Below are 17,081 nucleotides of genomic sequence, written 5' to 3'. Positions count from 1 at the left end.
CCAGTACAGAATGATGAGCGATCTGTTGGCAGTCCTTCGATGGAGGGCAGCACAGACTCACTGGGTCCCTGCTTTCTGCAAGCTGCGCGACCTTGGGCATTTCACTCGGACCTCTCAGAGCCTCACTTCCCTTTGTAGGGTTGTCGTGAGCATCACGTGAGATAGTGAAATGAGATCAATTTTGTAAGTCAGTTTGCAAAGAGGCTGGTGCATAACAGACGGCCCAGTGATGCTGCAGCTCTCCCGTTCCTCCCTCTTTCTCCTTCTCCTTCCTTTGCCTCCCTCCTCTCTGCTTATTGTTATTACTATTAGCTGGCCAGCCTCCCTGGTGTCTCTTCAGAAAACCACTCACTGAGTTTAAACAAATCACTCTCTGCTTCTAATCCTATATGATTTTACAGAGTTGCCCTCTTGTGAAGGGGCTCGATTGCAACTCGGACTGCAGGTCCTCAAGACTGTGGTTTGGGGCTTTATCTGAAACTTGTTTGTTTTCTCTGTCCTCGATGGCTCCTGATGTGCCATGTGGCCCTCCTAGTCAGCTGCCACCGCACTGCATCCCCCGTGTGGCTGCAGGGGAGAACGGCTGCCCACCCAGCCCCTGGGGGTGCCATCCCCTCCCACCCACTTCAAAGAAAAATTTGCATCTCCCTCAAAACCTATATTTTTAAGTAAAATCTTCTGAAATAATCCCTCTAGACTGAGTGGAAAATCTCTCCAGGCATTTTTATGTGAAGTGGAAACAAGAAATCTTACTTTTATTTAAACAAAAATAAAAAAAAGACCCTTCCAGAACCTGACAATCTAGTGGAGAAGGCGTGTTACAGAAAAGTCGTGGAGGGACAGGAGTCCAGGCTGCAGCTTCCGGGGTGGTCACACTGAAGTCTCGTCTAGCGTTCCTGACCGCGTGGGCTGAGCACACCTTCAGGAACACGTGACGTCTGGCTCCAGCCCCTCGCCCACGTCCTTGCTGAGGCAGTTCGGGTGAGTGACAGGACCCGCCGCTGTTGAAATACACCCCCTCACCTCGTGCTGTGGCCCCGAAGGGACTGGAACCCAATGGGATGGGGCAGTCATAAACAGCTCCACTGGCTACATGACACTGTGCTTATCTCCATAAATATTGACTCTGGAGGATCAAACAGGTGGCCAAAAAAAAAAACAATAATATTTTCCCTCTGAGAGAAGGTCTTGTTCCAGACAGCCAGGACCAAGCAGGCAGATGGGCAGCAACAGACAGTACACCTGCAAGGTGAAGGTCTCGGGCTCCGCAGGCGGGGCACTCAGAGGGCTGGTCTCAGAGGCAAGAGCCCCGTAGGAGGACAGACCCAGTTTGGTCCAGCGGATATTGAGATCTTTGGACTAGACATCCCTCCAGAGACCTTCACGAGTGATTCCACTCGATCTTACAAGAACCCCATGAGCTAAATCGCTGTTCTTACCCCATCTTGCATGTAAAGAAATGGAAGCTCCAAGCAGTTTGGTGACTTGCAAAAAGTCACCCTGTGGGTTAGCTGGAAAAGTTGGCACTGGGACCCCCCAAAGAACTGGCCTTAAACAACTGCCAAACAACTGTTCACGCTGGTTGTTTCAAGCTATGAAGTCCTTGGTATTCTACTCACACGCCCCTTACCCACTGAAGGTCCGGAGAACAGGATTCTGGGCAAAGCAGGGGCTGAGGTCCTTGACTCGGCTGAGCCTCTGAGTTGTTTATTATTTTGTAAAGATGTGGATGGAAATAATACTTTTAAAAAAATATTTTACATTTTATTATTTAGAATTTTTTTGAATTACATTACATTCACTATTATTTTGTACTGGTCTTGGGTGTACAGCTTAGTGGTTTACAAAGGGTTCCCCCTGAACTTTGTGGTACTCACCTGGCACCATACATAGTGATTACAGTATGACTGACAGTACTCCCTATGCTGAACTTCACATCCCTGTGACTACTTCTTAACTGCCAACCTGTACTTCTCAACCCCTTCACCTTTTCCAACCAGGTCCCCTAAGCCCCGCCCCCTCTGGTGACCGCCTGTCTGCGTTCTGTGTGTCTGCGAGTCTCTTTCTATTTAGTTTGTTCCTCTATATTGTTCTTTAGCTTCCACATCTGAGAAAAATCATATAGTGTTTGTCTTTCTCTGACTGACTTTATTTCATTTAGTATAATGCCCTCTACGTCCATCCATGCTGTCGCAAATGGTAGGATTTCATTCTTTTTTATGGCCAAGTAATATTCCATTGTATATAGGAACCACATTTTGTTTTCTCTTATTGGATGGAAATAATTACTGACTTGACATTCTGGCTTGTGGGCAGGAGGTGGAGTTTGAAAATTATTGGTAAAATGCGCAGGGCTGTACCCCAGCCATGCAGTGTGTGTGTGTGTGTGCACACATGTGTCTGTGTGTGCATGTGTGTGCACACATGTGTCTGTGTGTGCGTCTGTGTGCACGCATGTGTCTGTGTGTGATGGTGGGAAGGGATCACTGTGACACTAAACATTCCCTTCTGCCCAAGCCCCAGGAAATGATACCTTAGAGTCCGTGGTCACTGATTATCATCACAAAATGCTGAGTCCCCACAAAATGCCGAGTCCCCAGGTCTCTTCTCTGGAAGGAAAGGGCTGTGGTCAGAGAAAGAGGCTTCTAGCTGGGGGTGGGCTGGAGATAAACAATAATATCCTTGATGAAGATAACGATGTTAGAGAAAAAGAGGCAGAGAATGCAGAGAGAAAGAGAAAAAGAGAACAACCCAAGATAAAGTACAATGAGACAGAGAAGAACAGCAAAACAGAAGATAGAAGTAGCTGCTCTGTGACAAGTTGCAGAGAGGAGAGACACTGCAGATAGTGAGGACGCCGCATGTCACGGAGGTGGCAGGCAGGAAGCTTTTCAGGGGAAGAAGGCGCTGGAGGCTCTAGGTGGGAGGGGGAAATGAGGGGCTGCACACTGGGAGGCACCGCAGAGACACGGGCACGGCTGGCTCTGATGGCCCTGGTGTCCTGGTTTAACATTCCTGTTCTACCTGACAGCTCCTTACGCTGCCCACGGCCCGTCGCGGGTTTTCACTACCTCCTCGAGGAAGAGCTGGCATCTTATTCCTATTTTGTAGATGAGGGAACCACACCTCAGAGACTTGCCTAAAACACTTCACTTGCAAAGGATGAACAGCCTTGCACGTTTTGTCATGGCCCCCGAGCTGATTTTACGGCATACCAAAGGTCATCTTTCATTGGACAAGCTATGTGTTCTGTTCTCACACATCAAGAAAAGGTAGTAGTCTATTAAGCAGGTGTTTCCAGACACATTGCTCGCCGTGCTTTATTGAAGTAAAATGAGTGATTGGTTTAAAGATAAATATTAAGGAAATGACCATCCAGGCCGTTGGGGTTGGGCCGCCTGCCCACCGCTGGGTGAAGAGGAGCTAGCGCCGAGCGAAGTGACCAGTGCTCTGGGAGGGAAACCATCGATCAATGACCCTGAGCACGCAGGAGCTGCGAGTTTTCAGGCCGAAGTTTTGCCATTTAAGAAAAGAGGACTCAGTGAGGCTGTCCACATGTAGGCAAGGAAGGAGAGTGGGGTAGTCCCTGTGTGCTGGGGGCAAAGCCAGGGAGAGGGGGGTGCGTGTTTGTGTGGGGGGTGGGGGTGCACAGGAAGCAGAGGGGACTGGTCCCTGCCCTCACCCGGCTGGCAGAGCCGTGGGGAAGGGAGGGAGGTGGATGAAGGCACAGAAAAAGAAACACAAAGTAGTACAGACTCAGACTTAAGACAGTCTGTGCAGAGTGGCGGTGCTAGGAGCCATGGCTGGGGACAGGGGCGGTGTCCCTCACCTCCAGGACAGAGCTCTACCGGAGAGAGGCAAGAACGATACTGGAAGAGGGGCTTCCCGCCCCGGCAGCATCTCCCCCTCTCCAGCATGCTCACGATCTCCGAGCTGAGGGGCGTGCTCTTCCTCTAGGAGGGGGTTCTTCGCTGTCCCTCCACCCCAAGCGACTTAGTCTCCAGCCTGGATGATCTCATCATTTCCTTCCAGCCTCAGGTCTCTCTCCCTTCCTCCTCAGTCTCAGTTGAGTAGTTGCTGTCTCGCCAGTTGACTCCTGGTTGGAGAAGGGAGGTTGAATCTTAATTCCAGAGCGAAGGAGAAACAGCAGGGCTGCCCGGGACACTGGAGTGTGACGTTGGGTGCGCCTTCCGCACAGCCTCCCCCAGGTGGGAAAGAGGTGGGCAGAGAGCAGGGTGCCTTGCAAATCACTTTTTACCGCCACCACCAGGCAGCAATTTGGTAAGAAACCAAATTGCTTACGTGCCTCCAGCAGCTAACTTCTCTGGCTCTACTGGGCTCTCTGTTGAGACAATGTGTTTCCTGGAAAGGGGAATTGGCTTGAGAGGAAAGGAGCGAGAGGCCTGGGGAGGGGAGGTCTGTGTGCTCAGCTAGACAGAGTGGGAGCCTGCCTGCGGCACGCCTCTGCAGTGGACTGGGGTTTCACCTATAGGAGGGGCTCGCTTCTTCTTGTTTGTTTGTTTGTTCTCGGGACTTTGGGGGAGGCTGGGGCCTGCAGGGTGTAGGAGGCCAGCAGCGCCCGTGAGCTTGTGATTTCACATTGCCAGCGCCTTGCCAAAGCCGGCTGGGTCCCTTCCCCTGCTTTGTTTGTCTTTGCCGGCTTCTCAGCGGCCTCAAGGGGGTGAGGGCGGGGGAATGGGGAGATGAGATAATTGTGGGGGCCTGAACTAGTTTGCTCAGACAGTATTGTGTGGCCGAGAGCCATTGAGCAGCTGAGAGCCAGAGAGAGAGAGAGAGAGAGAGAGAGACACCCTGGGAGGAGGGGGAGAGGGGGAGAAACCAAGTGCAACAATTCTAAGAGCGAACCAAAAGTTACTAAAAGGAAACGTGAAGACTCAAAACCAAGAATCTGTGGAGAGGGGCCCGTGGTGGCAAGTGTGAGCAGTCCCCCCCCCCCCCGCCCCAGTTGAGGGCTAAGGGGTGGAGACAGCAGGGACTTCCTGGGGGCGGAGGGGGGGCACGCCTCCAGACAGATTTTAGGATTAAGAAATCCACTGTACCAGGAACTCCCCCATCGGAATAAGAAGGGCGCTTGTTTGCTAGGGCCTGAAAGGTTTACTTAACGATTCCAGATAGAGCATCGCCAAACAGATGTAGTCTTGTTCCTCGAAAGAACAGCGGCGGCGGGGGTGGGCGTGGGGTGGGGTGGGGGGCTGCCCCATCTCTTGAAGGCAGCGGCCCTACTCAGACTTTTCACAGATGAGGCACCCTGCTTGAAATTCACCCTTTCAGGGAAGAGTTCGTTCTCTCCGCTCTGATCCGTGGCATCTGCTGGGCCTCCTTGTGACTGCCTCCCGTTCTGCCTTCTGAGTCTCAGGGAATATCCTGTCGCCTCTGTGTCCTCTCCCAGATGACCAGGAGGGTCTGCCAGGACCTGGCCAGATGCCGGACCGAGACTTTCTACTGGTGACTCTGGGGACCCAGACATCTCACTGTGGGGTTCTGGGAGGGGGTGGGGACCCTGAGAGTGAGGACCGAGAGGGAAGCTGGGGTCCTGGTATGGAAGATGACATCTGTGGGGCTGGCTGTCCAACAGGCTCCCTTGAGGTCACACGTGAGGACGCTACAACGAGCGGTCAGCTGGATGTGGGCCGGGGAGTAATACTCTAAGGTCTCTATGATGTCCTAGGGGCTGACCACCTTTGAAAACCTTCTCTCCATAATGAAGGAGGTCCCAGCGCAGGGGTCTGTGCACTGCAAACCTCGGGCCAAGTTGGCCTCCATCTGTTCTCATAAATACAATGTTACTGGAACCTAGCCACGCGCTCATTTGCTTGAATCCATCCTTGGCTGCTTTGGGGCTGGAAAGGCGAAATTGACTAGTTGTGAAAGAGACCATATGAAGTTCATAGCACCTAAAATATTTACCGTAGGGCCTTTTACTGAAAAAGTGTGTCGATCCTCGATCTAGAGAATTCCATTGGAGGGGCTCTTTGCATAACACTCTTCCTGCAAATGCAGTGGGTCCCCCCCGGTCCTGAAGCCGTCAAGGATGTCTGCAGCATCGTACCTCAGCACCCTTTTAAAAGAGGAGAGCGGAAACGTGTGGTCTGTGGAAGTGGGGGCCGTGGTGGAGGGAAAGGGTGTGTGCGTTTCGTTCCCACCACCTGCCTCTGCAGAGCAGCAGGCGGCCCTCGCCGCCCAGGGAAGGACCAGCCGTTGGAGCAGTGAGGACTTGGCTTACCCACAGATGTTCTCATCAGTGCGGAGGTGCAGGCTGTGCCTGCTGTGCTTCCCAGAGGCGGTCTCCCCACTATCTTCGGTCCCATACGCTGCTTCTCCACCCACTTGGAGATGGGCTGACTTGGTGACCGTCTGGCCAGCCGCATGTGGGGGAAGTGACACTTTGGGACTTCTGGATGCCAGGAAGCCTTGCAGCTTCCACCTGGCCTTCTGGAACGGTCCTGGTAGTCTCTCTCCAAACCCGTCGCCGTGATCTCAGAAACCAAACCACGTGGAGGAGCCAGAGGCAGACGCTGTTGTTGATCCAACTCAGAGCCGGCCAGCAGCCAGCCTCAGCTGCGGGCCAAGTGAGTGAGCAACGCTCTTGGTGGTCTCAGCCAAGCCTGCAGGTGACCCGAGTCCCTGTCCGCTATGACTGTGTGGAAGAGCCCATGTGGAAAGTGTCCAGTTGAGCCCAGTCAGTCCATAGAACCAAGGAAGAGATACAAGTGGTTGTTTTAAGGCAGGGGTCATCAACCTTTCTATACTTACCGCCCACTTTTGTATCTCTGTTAGTAGTAAAATTTTCTAACCGCCCAGCGGTTCCACAGTAATGGTGATTTATAAAGTAGGGACGTAACTTTACTTTATAAAATTGATAAAGCAGAGTTACAGCAAGTTAAAGCATATAATAATAATTACTTACCAAGTACTTGATGTCGGATTTTCGCTAAGTTTGGCAGAATAAATCTTTATAAAACAACTTACTATAGTTCAGTCTATCTTTTTATTTATACTTTGGTTGCTCCACTACCGCCCACCATGAAAGCTGGAACGCCCACTAGTGGGCGGTAGGGACCAGGGTGACTACCGCTGTTTTAAGGCCTAAGCTTTGGGATGGTTTGTTACCCAGCAAGAAGTAAGCAGAACAAGGGCACTGGCAGTGTAGGCCACAGGGGACAGGGGACAGGAGCTGTGGCCACAGACTTGGAACTTAGCAGATCTTGGTTTGTGTTTTCTTTAACTTTTTAATTGATTTTAGAGAAACAGAGAGAGGAAGAGGGAGAGAGAGAGAGAGAGAAGTATTCATTTGTTGTGCCACTTAGTTATGCACTCATTGGTGGCTTCCTGTATGTGCCTGGCCGGGAATGAAACCTGCAATCTTGATGTTTCGAGATGATGCTCTGACTGAACTAAGCAGCCAAGAGATGTGTGTGTGTGTGTGTGTGTGCGTGTGTGTGTGTGTGTGTCACAGAAAGAGACAGAGAGAGGGACAGATAAGGATAGATAGACAGGAAGGGGAGAGATGAAAAACATCATTTCTTTGTTGCAGCTCCTTAGTCGTTCATTGATTGCTTTCTCGTATGTGCCTTGACTGGGGGAGGGAGGCTACAGCAGAGCGAGTGACCTGTTGCTCAAGCCAGTGACCTTGGGGATTTGAACCTGAGTCTTCCGCGTTCCATCTGATGCTTTATTCACTATGCCACCGCTTGGTCAGGCCCAAGAGATCTTAATTTAGAGTTCTGCTTCCTTGGCTCCCCTGGGGTAGTGGAAAGGTGAGAGTTTGACATCTGGCTCTATCACATACTCATGGGTGACTGTGGACAGGTCACTTGACCTCTCTTGCCTCATTTGACACTTATGAGAAATGAAAAAACACACGTGAAAGTGTTTGCACAGACTTACTCCTCTTAGTGTGGTTCCTTTTTTCTCTCGTCACGGCCCTTGACTGCTTGTGGCCATGGCCATCAGCTCAGCCGGATGTCTTTACAGCAGGGAGAGGTCCTGGACTCCTGCGGCCAGCTCCACGGCTCCCTCCAGGCCCTGAGGGCCACTGTGCCCTGACGTCCTCTGCAATTCTTCCCTGACTCCTTTCAGAGTGCTTCCTTGAGCCCCTGCGTACCCTTCCTGCTTCCCAACACACCACGGAACAACCCCGGCCCCTTCCCCCCAAGTCCGGTGAAGTCCTCCACCTTCTCCGCTTTCTCAGAGGACAGCACGCACGTGGCCTTCTCCTGACCGCACACTGAGGAGCTCAGCGGTGTGCCCGACGACTGCACTGTGACGGAGCACACGGGTCCTGCCTCGTCAGCCAGGATGAGCGGAGCATAGCGGTGATCTGTTGCTGGCGGCTGCACGCCAGGTGGAGTGCTAGGGACTTTATCTTGATCGTTTCATTTCCTCTTTCCAGCTAGCCTCTAAAATTCGTACCATTATTGTCATCCCCTTATTATGGATGAGGAAACTGAGGCTTGAAGAGGTGAAGTTCCTTGACCCAGATGGCAGCCAGCGGGTGGAGGGTCTGGACACGGATCCGCCAGCCGGCCTCGGAGCCCTTCCCTTCAGCCCTCCGCCAGCCTCCGGGCTCCCACTCCCATTCCGACCCCCTCTGGGTCCCCTCCACTCGGCCACTCCAGACTCATTCAATCTCATTCAGGGACTTCTAGAGGGCGGGGCCATACGGAAGCCCAAGCTAGCATCCAAGGGGAGGCATTTGGTGAAGATGTTCTAAAGACATAGGGTGATGGGTCAAGCTGTTGGCCTGGCACCCGAGGCCTGTGGAGAAATCACCCCACAGCACACAGCCCGACCCTCTTAGTCACTGGCTTGAGCATGGGATCACAGACATGACCCCATGGTCACTGGCTTGAGCCCAAAGGTCACTGGTTTGAAGCCCAAGGTTGCTGGCTTAAGCAAGGGGTCACTTGCTCTGCTGTAGCCCCCCCCCCCAATAAGAAAAAGCAATCAATGAACAACTAAGGAGCCGCAATGAAGAACTGATGCTTCTCATCTCTCTCCCTTCCTGTCTGTCTGTCCCTAGCTGTCCCTCTCTCCATCTCTGTCACAAGAAAGAATATGGAAGAATTACACAAGCATAATATTGAAAAAGAAAAAAAAAACAGGGAGAAAAAGACTGCATATTGTATGTTTTCTTTTATATCAACTGCAAAGACATGCAAAACTCATCAATATTGCAGAAGTCAAGATCAAGGCTGCCCCCGGAGGGGTGGGGCAGGTAGTGACTGGAAGGGGGATAAGGAAGCTTCTGAAGTCTGTCACTGTTCTCTTATGTGGACGGCCAGTTTTGAACATGTATCAAGTTTATGCTATGTGTACTTTTTTGGGGCATTTATGTTATATTTCAGTAAGATGTTTTGAAAAATGTTCTCCTTCTGAGGGTTTAATGGAAAACACCCCTGCTGGGGTCAGGCTTGCCTTCATACTTCCCTGGGAGGGGCTCATCTCTTGTTAACCGGGAGAGTGAGTGTGCCAGGCTCCAGTAAGCAACCGTATCCAGCTCGAACTGAGCAACTTCTGTTTCCTTGTGTTTATTTTTACCGTTGCTATCTATATATGGCCCTCCATACAGGTTTTCCATTTATGGTAATGACACAGAGTTTCTTTTTAAAATTCTTGCAGTAAAAAAAGAAAAAAAAAAAAAGTGAATTGACTTACATGAAACAATATTATGTAAATAATAGTCCAGGTGGTACTTAGTTACAGTAAACGCTGAGAGGGTGGAGCTGGTGAGACACTTCTCCAAGGGACAAGGCAGGGGTTTGAGGGAGGGGAGAAAACTGGTTTCAGCCTGTCCCCATCTTTCAGCCAGTCCTCACTGCACAGCACAGACCCTCAGGCCTAAGGACACGCATGTCCTTACATGGGACTCCTGAGGGACGTAAAGCGAGGTATGCTCCAGGAACCGTGGGCAGAGCGGGACTCTGGGCAGAGAGCATGCTCACTCAACAAATATTTACCGAGCCTCTGTGTTCCGGGCACTGTCTGAGGCCAGCCTGAGTAACCCCGCGTGGGGCCTTGGCTAAGCCTTCCCCTTCTCTGAGCTTCAGCTGATGGAGGTTGTGCTGTGATTGAAGCCTTTTCGGCATAGAGCTCTGAACCTCATGGAGATTAGAAAAGGACTTCAAAGGATGGGGTTGGTGGTGGCGTGTGTGACAGTTAACTAAGGAACTAGGAGAAAAGAACTGGGGAGTGGTTTTCAAACCCACTGGCAAGAGAAAGCTCATTGAGACTCTGTGTTGGTCAAGTTAGCCTCACTTTGGCTGCTCGACTCCAAGGTTCTTGGAGGAGGAGGAAGACTCTCAAAAGGGAAGTGAGTAGCTGAACGGACAAATAATGCTTGTGGTTTACCCATGAAATCCCCATCACCTCTCCGTCTAAATATTTCTCCTCCTCGAAGCCTCTGCAACCACTTATTTGGTCATCGTACTAAAATCTCTCCAATAACAATGTTAGTTTCTTAAGATCAGGAACTTGCCTTCCTGAGCACACCTTCAGGGCCAGGTGGCCACTTGATAAGTAGCTGTTGAGTTGAATGAAATGAGGAGGGGAGGTAGAGGGAGAGACTCCTACATGTGTCCTGACTGGGATCCACCTGACAATCCGCATCTGGGGTTGATGCTTGAATCAACTGAGCTTTCCTCAGTGCCTGAGGCCGATGCTTGAACCAATCCAGCCAGAAGGGAAGAGAAAGAGAAAGTGGAGAAGGAGGGAGGAGAGGGAGGAAAAGAGAAGCAGATGGTCGCTTCTCACGGGTATCCTGACTGGGGATTGAACCTGGGATGTCCACATGCCTGGCTGATGCTCTATGCACTGAGCCAATCGGCCATGACCATGGCTCTGAGTCTTAAAAGAGCTGGAGTGGAGAGCTCTGGTGGGAGTAAGCGTGGCACAGAGGTACAGTAATTCACTGCTAAGGATGGGGGACCATGTTCTGAGAAATGTGTCATTAGGTGATTTCTTTGTTGTGGGAACATCACACAATGTACTTAACTTATTGTTCCTAGGCTACAGCCTGTATAGCATGTTAAGATCAGGAACCTTTTATTTATTTATTTTTTTTTTGCGCAAGTGAGAGACAGAGAAGGATAGGAAGGGAGAGAGATGAGAAGCATACAGTAGTGGCACCTTAGTTGTTCATTGATTGCTTTCTCATATGTGCCTTGACCTGGGGGCTCCAGCTGAGCCCTAACCCCTTGCTCAAGCCAGGGACCTAGGGCTCCAGCCAGTGACCTTGGGCTTTAAGCTAGAGACCTTTGGGCTCAAGCCAGGACCATGGAGTCATGTCTATGAACCCACACTCAAGCCAGTGACCCTGTCCTCAAGCTGGTGAGGCCGCGCTCAAGTTGGTGATCTTTGCTTTTGAACCAGGGTCCTCGGAGTCCCAGGCCGACGCTCTACCCACTGCGCCACCACCTGGTCAGGTAAGAACCTGCCTCTTATAACATGAAATATGATCAAGCACAAGAGAAAATGTTGGCATCAAGATACTTGGTAAGCAGGAGATAGATGAAGCTACTGCCAGCGTCACACCACACGCTGTTTTACAGAACACTCTAAAACGATGATAAAAGGTATAGTTTAGCAAAGACATAAACCAGTAAATGGTTGTTTATCATCATTCTCCAGTACCATGTACTGTACAAAATTATACATACTATATTTTTGTACAACTGACAGCACAAGTCTGTTTATACCAGAATCACCACAAATGCATGAGTAATGTGCCGGGCAACGACATTACAATGACTATGAAGTCACTAGGTAAAAGGAATGTTTCAGCTCCATTATCATCTTACGGAACTACCTCTGTGCACGCAGCCCCGTGTTCACAGGAACCTCCTTACGTGGCATAACTGTACTGAGAAATTAAACTGGGCCTGCAGGCAGCTTAATGGTCCATCCTCATCAAGACAGTCTCTCTGACAAGGGTCTCTGTTAGTAGAATCACAGCCTAGGAAGATGGCAGGTCCAGCCTGGAGTGCAGGAAGGTTGAAGACAACTTGGACAGATGACTCAGTAAACAGAACAGTGAAAGGAGGCCATCCTTCTCCGTTTATTGGCAGTATTGGAGAGCGCTATCGATGACCTTTCCCCTGGATGTTCTCTCACATCTGTCAGGCTGATCTAACCTTCCCAAGACCCCCGAAGCAGGATGGTCTGGGATCTCTTTTGCAGCAAATGCCTCTGTGGGGTGGGGGTGAGGGGTTCTGGGGGTGGGGTCTCAGGTGGCTAAGGGATTACATTTTTTCGGAGGTGGGGCAGAGAAGGCGGAACAGAAGGGAACAGGTTTCTCAATGTCCACAAACTGCAGTTACCGTACAGTTACCAGATGCCTGCCCGGCTGGGAAACTGCCATGGTCCCTGAAGGTGGTTGTACAGCGCTAGGTTGGTAGGATGTGAAACTGCTCCCAAGTCACCCAACCCCCAAATCACTGTCTCAAACAACTTGTTAGCCGGTCGATGAAAATCGAAGTTGGAGGCAGTCGTTGGGGTTGGGAGCGAAACCTACTTAAAGGTCAAGAGCATGCCTTTGTGTTCTGCATTCCCTCAGCCATTAGCCCAGTGCCGGGAGGCGCGCAAGCTAATTCCTAGCGAATCGAACTGAAAACAGGAGACAAAAGCACCCACTCTTCACTCCCGGCCGATCCTACTCAAGCCCCTAAGTGATTCTTACTCTTCGGGAGTCAGGGCGCCTGGGCAGAAGGGTGTGGTGGGACCGAGGCCAGGGCGGGTAGGAGACTTACAGAGCTGGGAACGAAGTGGGGGTGGGCAAGTGGGCGTGCGCGCACGCACAGGCCCGCGCGCTGGAGTGTCGGGGAAAGGGGGTGGTCTCCAAAAGGGGGAGGGGAGAAGACAGGGGGCGGGGAGACGTAAGGCCCTTTAGGACCCGGCTGCGGCGGCCGCCGAGGAGAAAGAAGTCCAGGAGGCGGCTCCCGTGCTCTCAAGGCCGTGCCACCTGCCCGCTCTCTCGCCGCGGTCGCGCTAACCGTCGCCAACATGCTGCCGAGACTGGGCGGCCCCGCGCTGCTGCTGCTCCTGCCGCCGCTGCTGCTGCTGCTGGGCGCAGGCGCCCGTGCCGAGGTGCTGTTCCGCTGCCCGCCCTGCACGCCCGAGCGCCTGGCCTCCTGCAGGACCCCGGCCGCCGGACCCGGGGGCCCCTGCGCCGAGCTGGTCCGGGAGCCGGGCTGTGGCTGCTGCTCCGTGTGCGCCCGTCTGGAGGGCGAGACGTGCGGCGTCTACACCCCGCGCTGCGCCCAAGGGCTGCGCTGTTATCCGCACCCAGGTTCCGAGCTGCCCCTGCAGGCGCTGGTCCAGGGCGCGGGCACTTGCGAGAAGCGCCGCGACGCCGACAGCCCAGAGCAGGTTGCAGGTAACGCAGGCTGGGAACCGTACTTGGGAGAAACTTGGAGGGCTGCGTGGGGCTGGCTGGTGGCTGCTCTGCAGGAAAGCAGTGTGCGGCAGGCCCTCGGAGACCGTGTTAGCAGAGGCGGAGGGAGTCCTTGGCCAGCTTCGGGGGATTGTTGAGAAGAGGACCCGAAAGTCAAGCCCGCGGGGGGACTGGAGTTAGAGCGCGCGGAGGAACCTGGCTCCGTCCTGTAGGGTTACAGGGGGAGAGGAAAGGCACCCTTGCTAGCATGCTTTCCCCGGGTGGAATGTCCCCTGACTTTTATTTTGGAGGGGGGTTACGGGTGGAGGGGTTCAATCAGACCTGTGGGACTAGGGACCGAAGAGTCCTGGAAAAGTCCTGGTGGAGGGCGCTTTTGAGGGGCGGGGGTGTCGGGTGTCGGTGACACTGGGGATCTCTGAATAAAAAGGGGGTTCAAAGAGAAGGCAACGGCGCTCTTCTCTCCTAGGGTTGTGCGGTAGAAATAAACGACTTGTTGGTATTTGGCAAGGTGAGTTTGTTCGGGGAGGGGCGAATAAAAACGGACGCCGCCTTTTTAAATTTTTTCTTCGCATAGAGAAAAGAAAAAGGATCTTGCTACTATGTTGGGTGGAGAAATAAAAGAGGGGCTTTTGGAAAGCGAGGAAGAGACCCCCCAGCAGTTGAGGCAGTGTAACGTAAACCAGGTCGCCGGCTGCAGTCCTGGGGCGGGGGCAGCCGTGTGGCTCAGTTTAACATCTGGACCCCCGGGCGGAAGCTGGAGGATGCCTGGGCGGTGGACGCAGCTGCTCTCGCCCGAGCGAGGTGCCCCTCCCCCACCGCCGCCCCATCCTAATTTGGGAGAACTCTTTCTATATGATAGACTGGGGACCCTGAGATTCTTTGTAAGGGGCCCTCAACCCCCCAAAAGAGTTTTCTGAGGGAGACAACTGTAAGGACTTCATTTTTTTATTATTATTATGTTTTTATAATTACAAAAGCCTCCTGCCGCAGTGGTCTGGCAGAAGCTGTAATTATTTTCTTTTCTCTTGGAGACAGTGGTGAAATATGTCCACTGCCTGCTGCTTAAAAAGCAAGCGAGTCTGACCAAGTTTCTCAAACTTGGAAGAAGAAGAAGAAGAAAAAGAGTGAAAACATTCCTCTCAGCTTCTGCGGTCATTGTAACCCCCCAACCCCCGCCTTTCCCCTGGCCTGCTATTGTTTTTCACCCCATTCTCCTTGGGAATGGAATTAGGGGTCAGAGTCGAAATCTTTTTCTATTTCTCTGGCTTGACCTTGAGTGCAGAGCAAGTTAGGGCTTCCTCCCAGCACACTCCAAACTGAAGGCCTCAGTCTCTTAATTCTGCCACCAGCTCGCCTCCCTCCCCAGCCTGCCTCAGAGTTAATTAACCCTTACACCTGCTTCTCTTAGAAAGTCACACCACGAGGAAAATGACTGCCGAGTGCCTCGCACCGCGGCCCGCGTGCCTTGGTCCTGTGCTCCTCCTCCATCGCCCCCTCGCCCCCCTTGGTCCTTCCGGGAGATACCGGCCGTTTCTGAGCTGAACTCTTCTCTTGACAAACTTCAACATCTTCCTCAGCAGGGCGAACTTTTCAAAAGGCCTCCAAGTTCGTAGAATCCTTTGGGTTTTGATTGTTTTTAATGACGTGCGTGGTGCATGGCCTTCCTAAACATTTTACGATTTCTTTTACTTTTCATATCTCTCACTCTCAGCCTGAACACCGGCTCTTCTGCTTCCCAGACCCCAGCAGCAGGTTAGGGTCTTCGGCAGGGTACAGACGCACAGATTCCCCATGTACACCTCCCTGGAGCCAGAAAGGGGCAGGTGCTGGGGATCCCGGGGCCAGTGGGGTGAGTTCCTGGGAAGAATGCCACTCGGGGTTTTCTTACTGCCTGTGGGACTCCTTCCACCGATTGGCCCCAGGTGCCTCCTCAGCTTCCTGGGTCTTTTTCTTGTGCTCCACAGCGGTAAGAGGGGACGCCAAGGTGGGGGTGGGGAGTCAAATGTGGAAGCCTAGCGGGCACATTGGGAAGACAGGACCAAGAGCAGGGGGCCTGAAGCATGAGGGGGGCTCGGGGTTCCTAGGCACTGTGGGGAGAAGCCTGGGCCTGCAGGGGTGTCAGGAGGAGAGGGGGGGCACGTTTTGAGGCTTTTGTGTAGAAGAGAGTCTTGGGCTGGGGTGGGGGGCACTGCATGGAGAGTCCAGGGGTCCAAACTGGGTGGGGGCAGGGGATGAGCACGGTTCAGAAGAGACCTTAGCATTGAATGCGGCTGCCTCCTCCTCTTCTCCCAACCCGTCTCCTTCCCCCTCTGAGGAGCGAGCCTCCCCCTCCCCATCCCAGCCTGCATTCCTCTTCGAGCAGGTTGCTTTTAAGAATTTTAAACATGCCCTCTCGTTTCGAGGCAGCAAACCCCAGCAGTTCCGGCTTCACAGTTAGCTCTTTTGTCTTTGTTCCCTGGGCTCAGGGGCTGTGCCGCTGGCTTCCTGGGGACGGCTGGGGGGTGGGGGTGGGCACTTCAGCCTGCGTGCCCTGGGGGTGATGGGCTGAGACGTTGCTTCAAAGGAACCTGGAAGTCAAAGGGGAGGGGCTGGAGCGGGTGGGTCTGGGAGAAAGCTGGGAGGAGGACCCTGAGAGCTGCGTGGAGCCTAGACCTAACAGTGTGGTTCTGTGGTTGGTGGTGGGGCGGGCAGATGTGCCTAGAAATGTCGGGGAAGAGGGTCTGGGCCAGGTTGGGTCCTTTCAGAATTCAGGGCCTCCCTCAGCAGCTTCCTGCCTCCTTCTCTACCATGTACAATGCCGGGGATTATGCCGATGGGTGGGTCCGCCAAAGTGGCTGTCTGGCCCGCTGCACACATAAAGGTGCTATAGAACTGTGCAGTCATTCCAAGTCCCAGGGTAGGCAGGCTGCACAGTCTTTGCTTCTACAGTTGCTGGAGGAGGAGGAGGAGGCAGAGGCAAGCACTGATTTACAGTGGTTCAGTGCAGTTTCAAAAAAGGGGAGAAAAGCAATGGGACTTCTGGTTCAAAGCACCGTTTTGCATCTTGTCTTGCATAAATTTACATACTGAGTTTAAAGTCATAAAATAGACTTGGGGACTGAGTGGGACCCACTGTCACTGATTGCTAACAGCGATGTCCTCCCCCCCCTGCCCCCTTCTGGACAGACCGCAGAACTCTGCTAAGCTGCTCCCCCTGAGTCACTGCTCTGCTGGAAGGGGATGGCACTCGCTGAGGGCTGCTGCTCCTGGATCCCCTTTCTTGGAGACTTGGGGTTCCTGGCTGTGGATACCAAGCAAGGGTGGCTCTGTGCACTCTGGCCTTGGAGGCGGGACTGGTCTGGAGGATGTGGCTCCCTAGGAACTGAGCCTGCTGGGCAGGCAGTGGCCTCGAGCTGCCATTGTGCTGGAGGGCTGGGATTTGAGGAAGTGGCAGAATCAGGGGCTTTGCTTGCAGTCTTTCCATCCACCTTCCACCTATGTCCAAACTGTTCACTATAGACAATTCCCTTTGTGTGGTACCAGTGACCCCATCCATTCCCTTGATAAGATATTTGAGGAGGCTTTAAGAAAAAGTAAATCCGGCCCTGGCTGGTTGGCTCAGTGGTACAGCATCAGCCTGGCGTGCAGGAGTCCCGGGTTCGATTCCCAGCCAGGGCACACAGGAGAAGCG

The 17,081-nt window shown here is 52.8% G+C and overlaps 1 protein-coding gene across 1 annotated transcript in view; it reads left to right on the top strand.

The window, feature by feature from the left end:
• Nucleotides 1-12,914: 12,914 nt before the first annotated feature.
• The window catches only part of IGFBP2 (insulin like growth factor binding protein 2), a 28,997-nt gene continuing 24,830 nt past the window's right edge, over nucleotides 12,915-17,081 (top strand). Inside the window, exon 1 of the mRNA XM_066233831.1 lies at nucleotides 12,915-13,393. Coding sequence (XP_066089928.1) covers nucleotides 13,021-13,393 — 373 coding nt within the window. The 5' untranslated portion in view covers nucleotides 12,915-13,020. The remainder of the gene's footprint in view (nucleotides 13,394-17,081) is intronic.

This window comes from Saccopteryx bilineata, chromosome 5 (genome assembly GCF_036850765.1).
Source record: "Saccopteryx bilineata isolate mSacBil1 chromosome 5, mSacBil1_pri_phased_curated, whole genome shotgun sequence".
Lineage (NCBI taxonomy): Eukaryota > Metazoa > Chordata > Mammalia > Chiroptera > Emballonuridae > Saccopteryx > Saccopteryx bilineata.
Note: the sequence above shows the minus strand (reverse complement) of the source record. Positions and strands in the feature narration are given on the sequence as shown.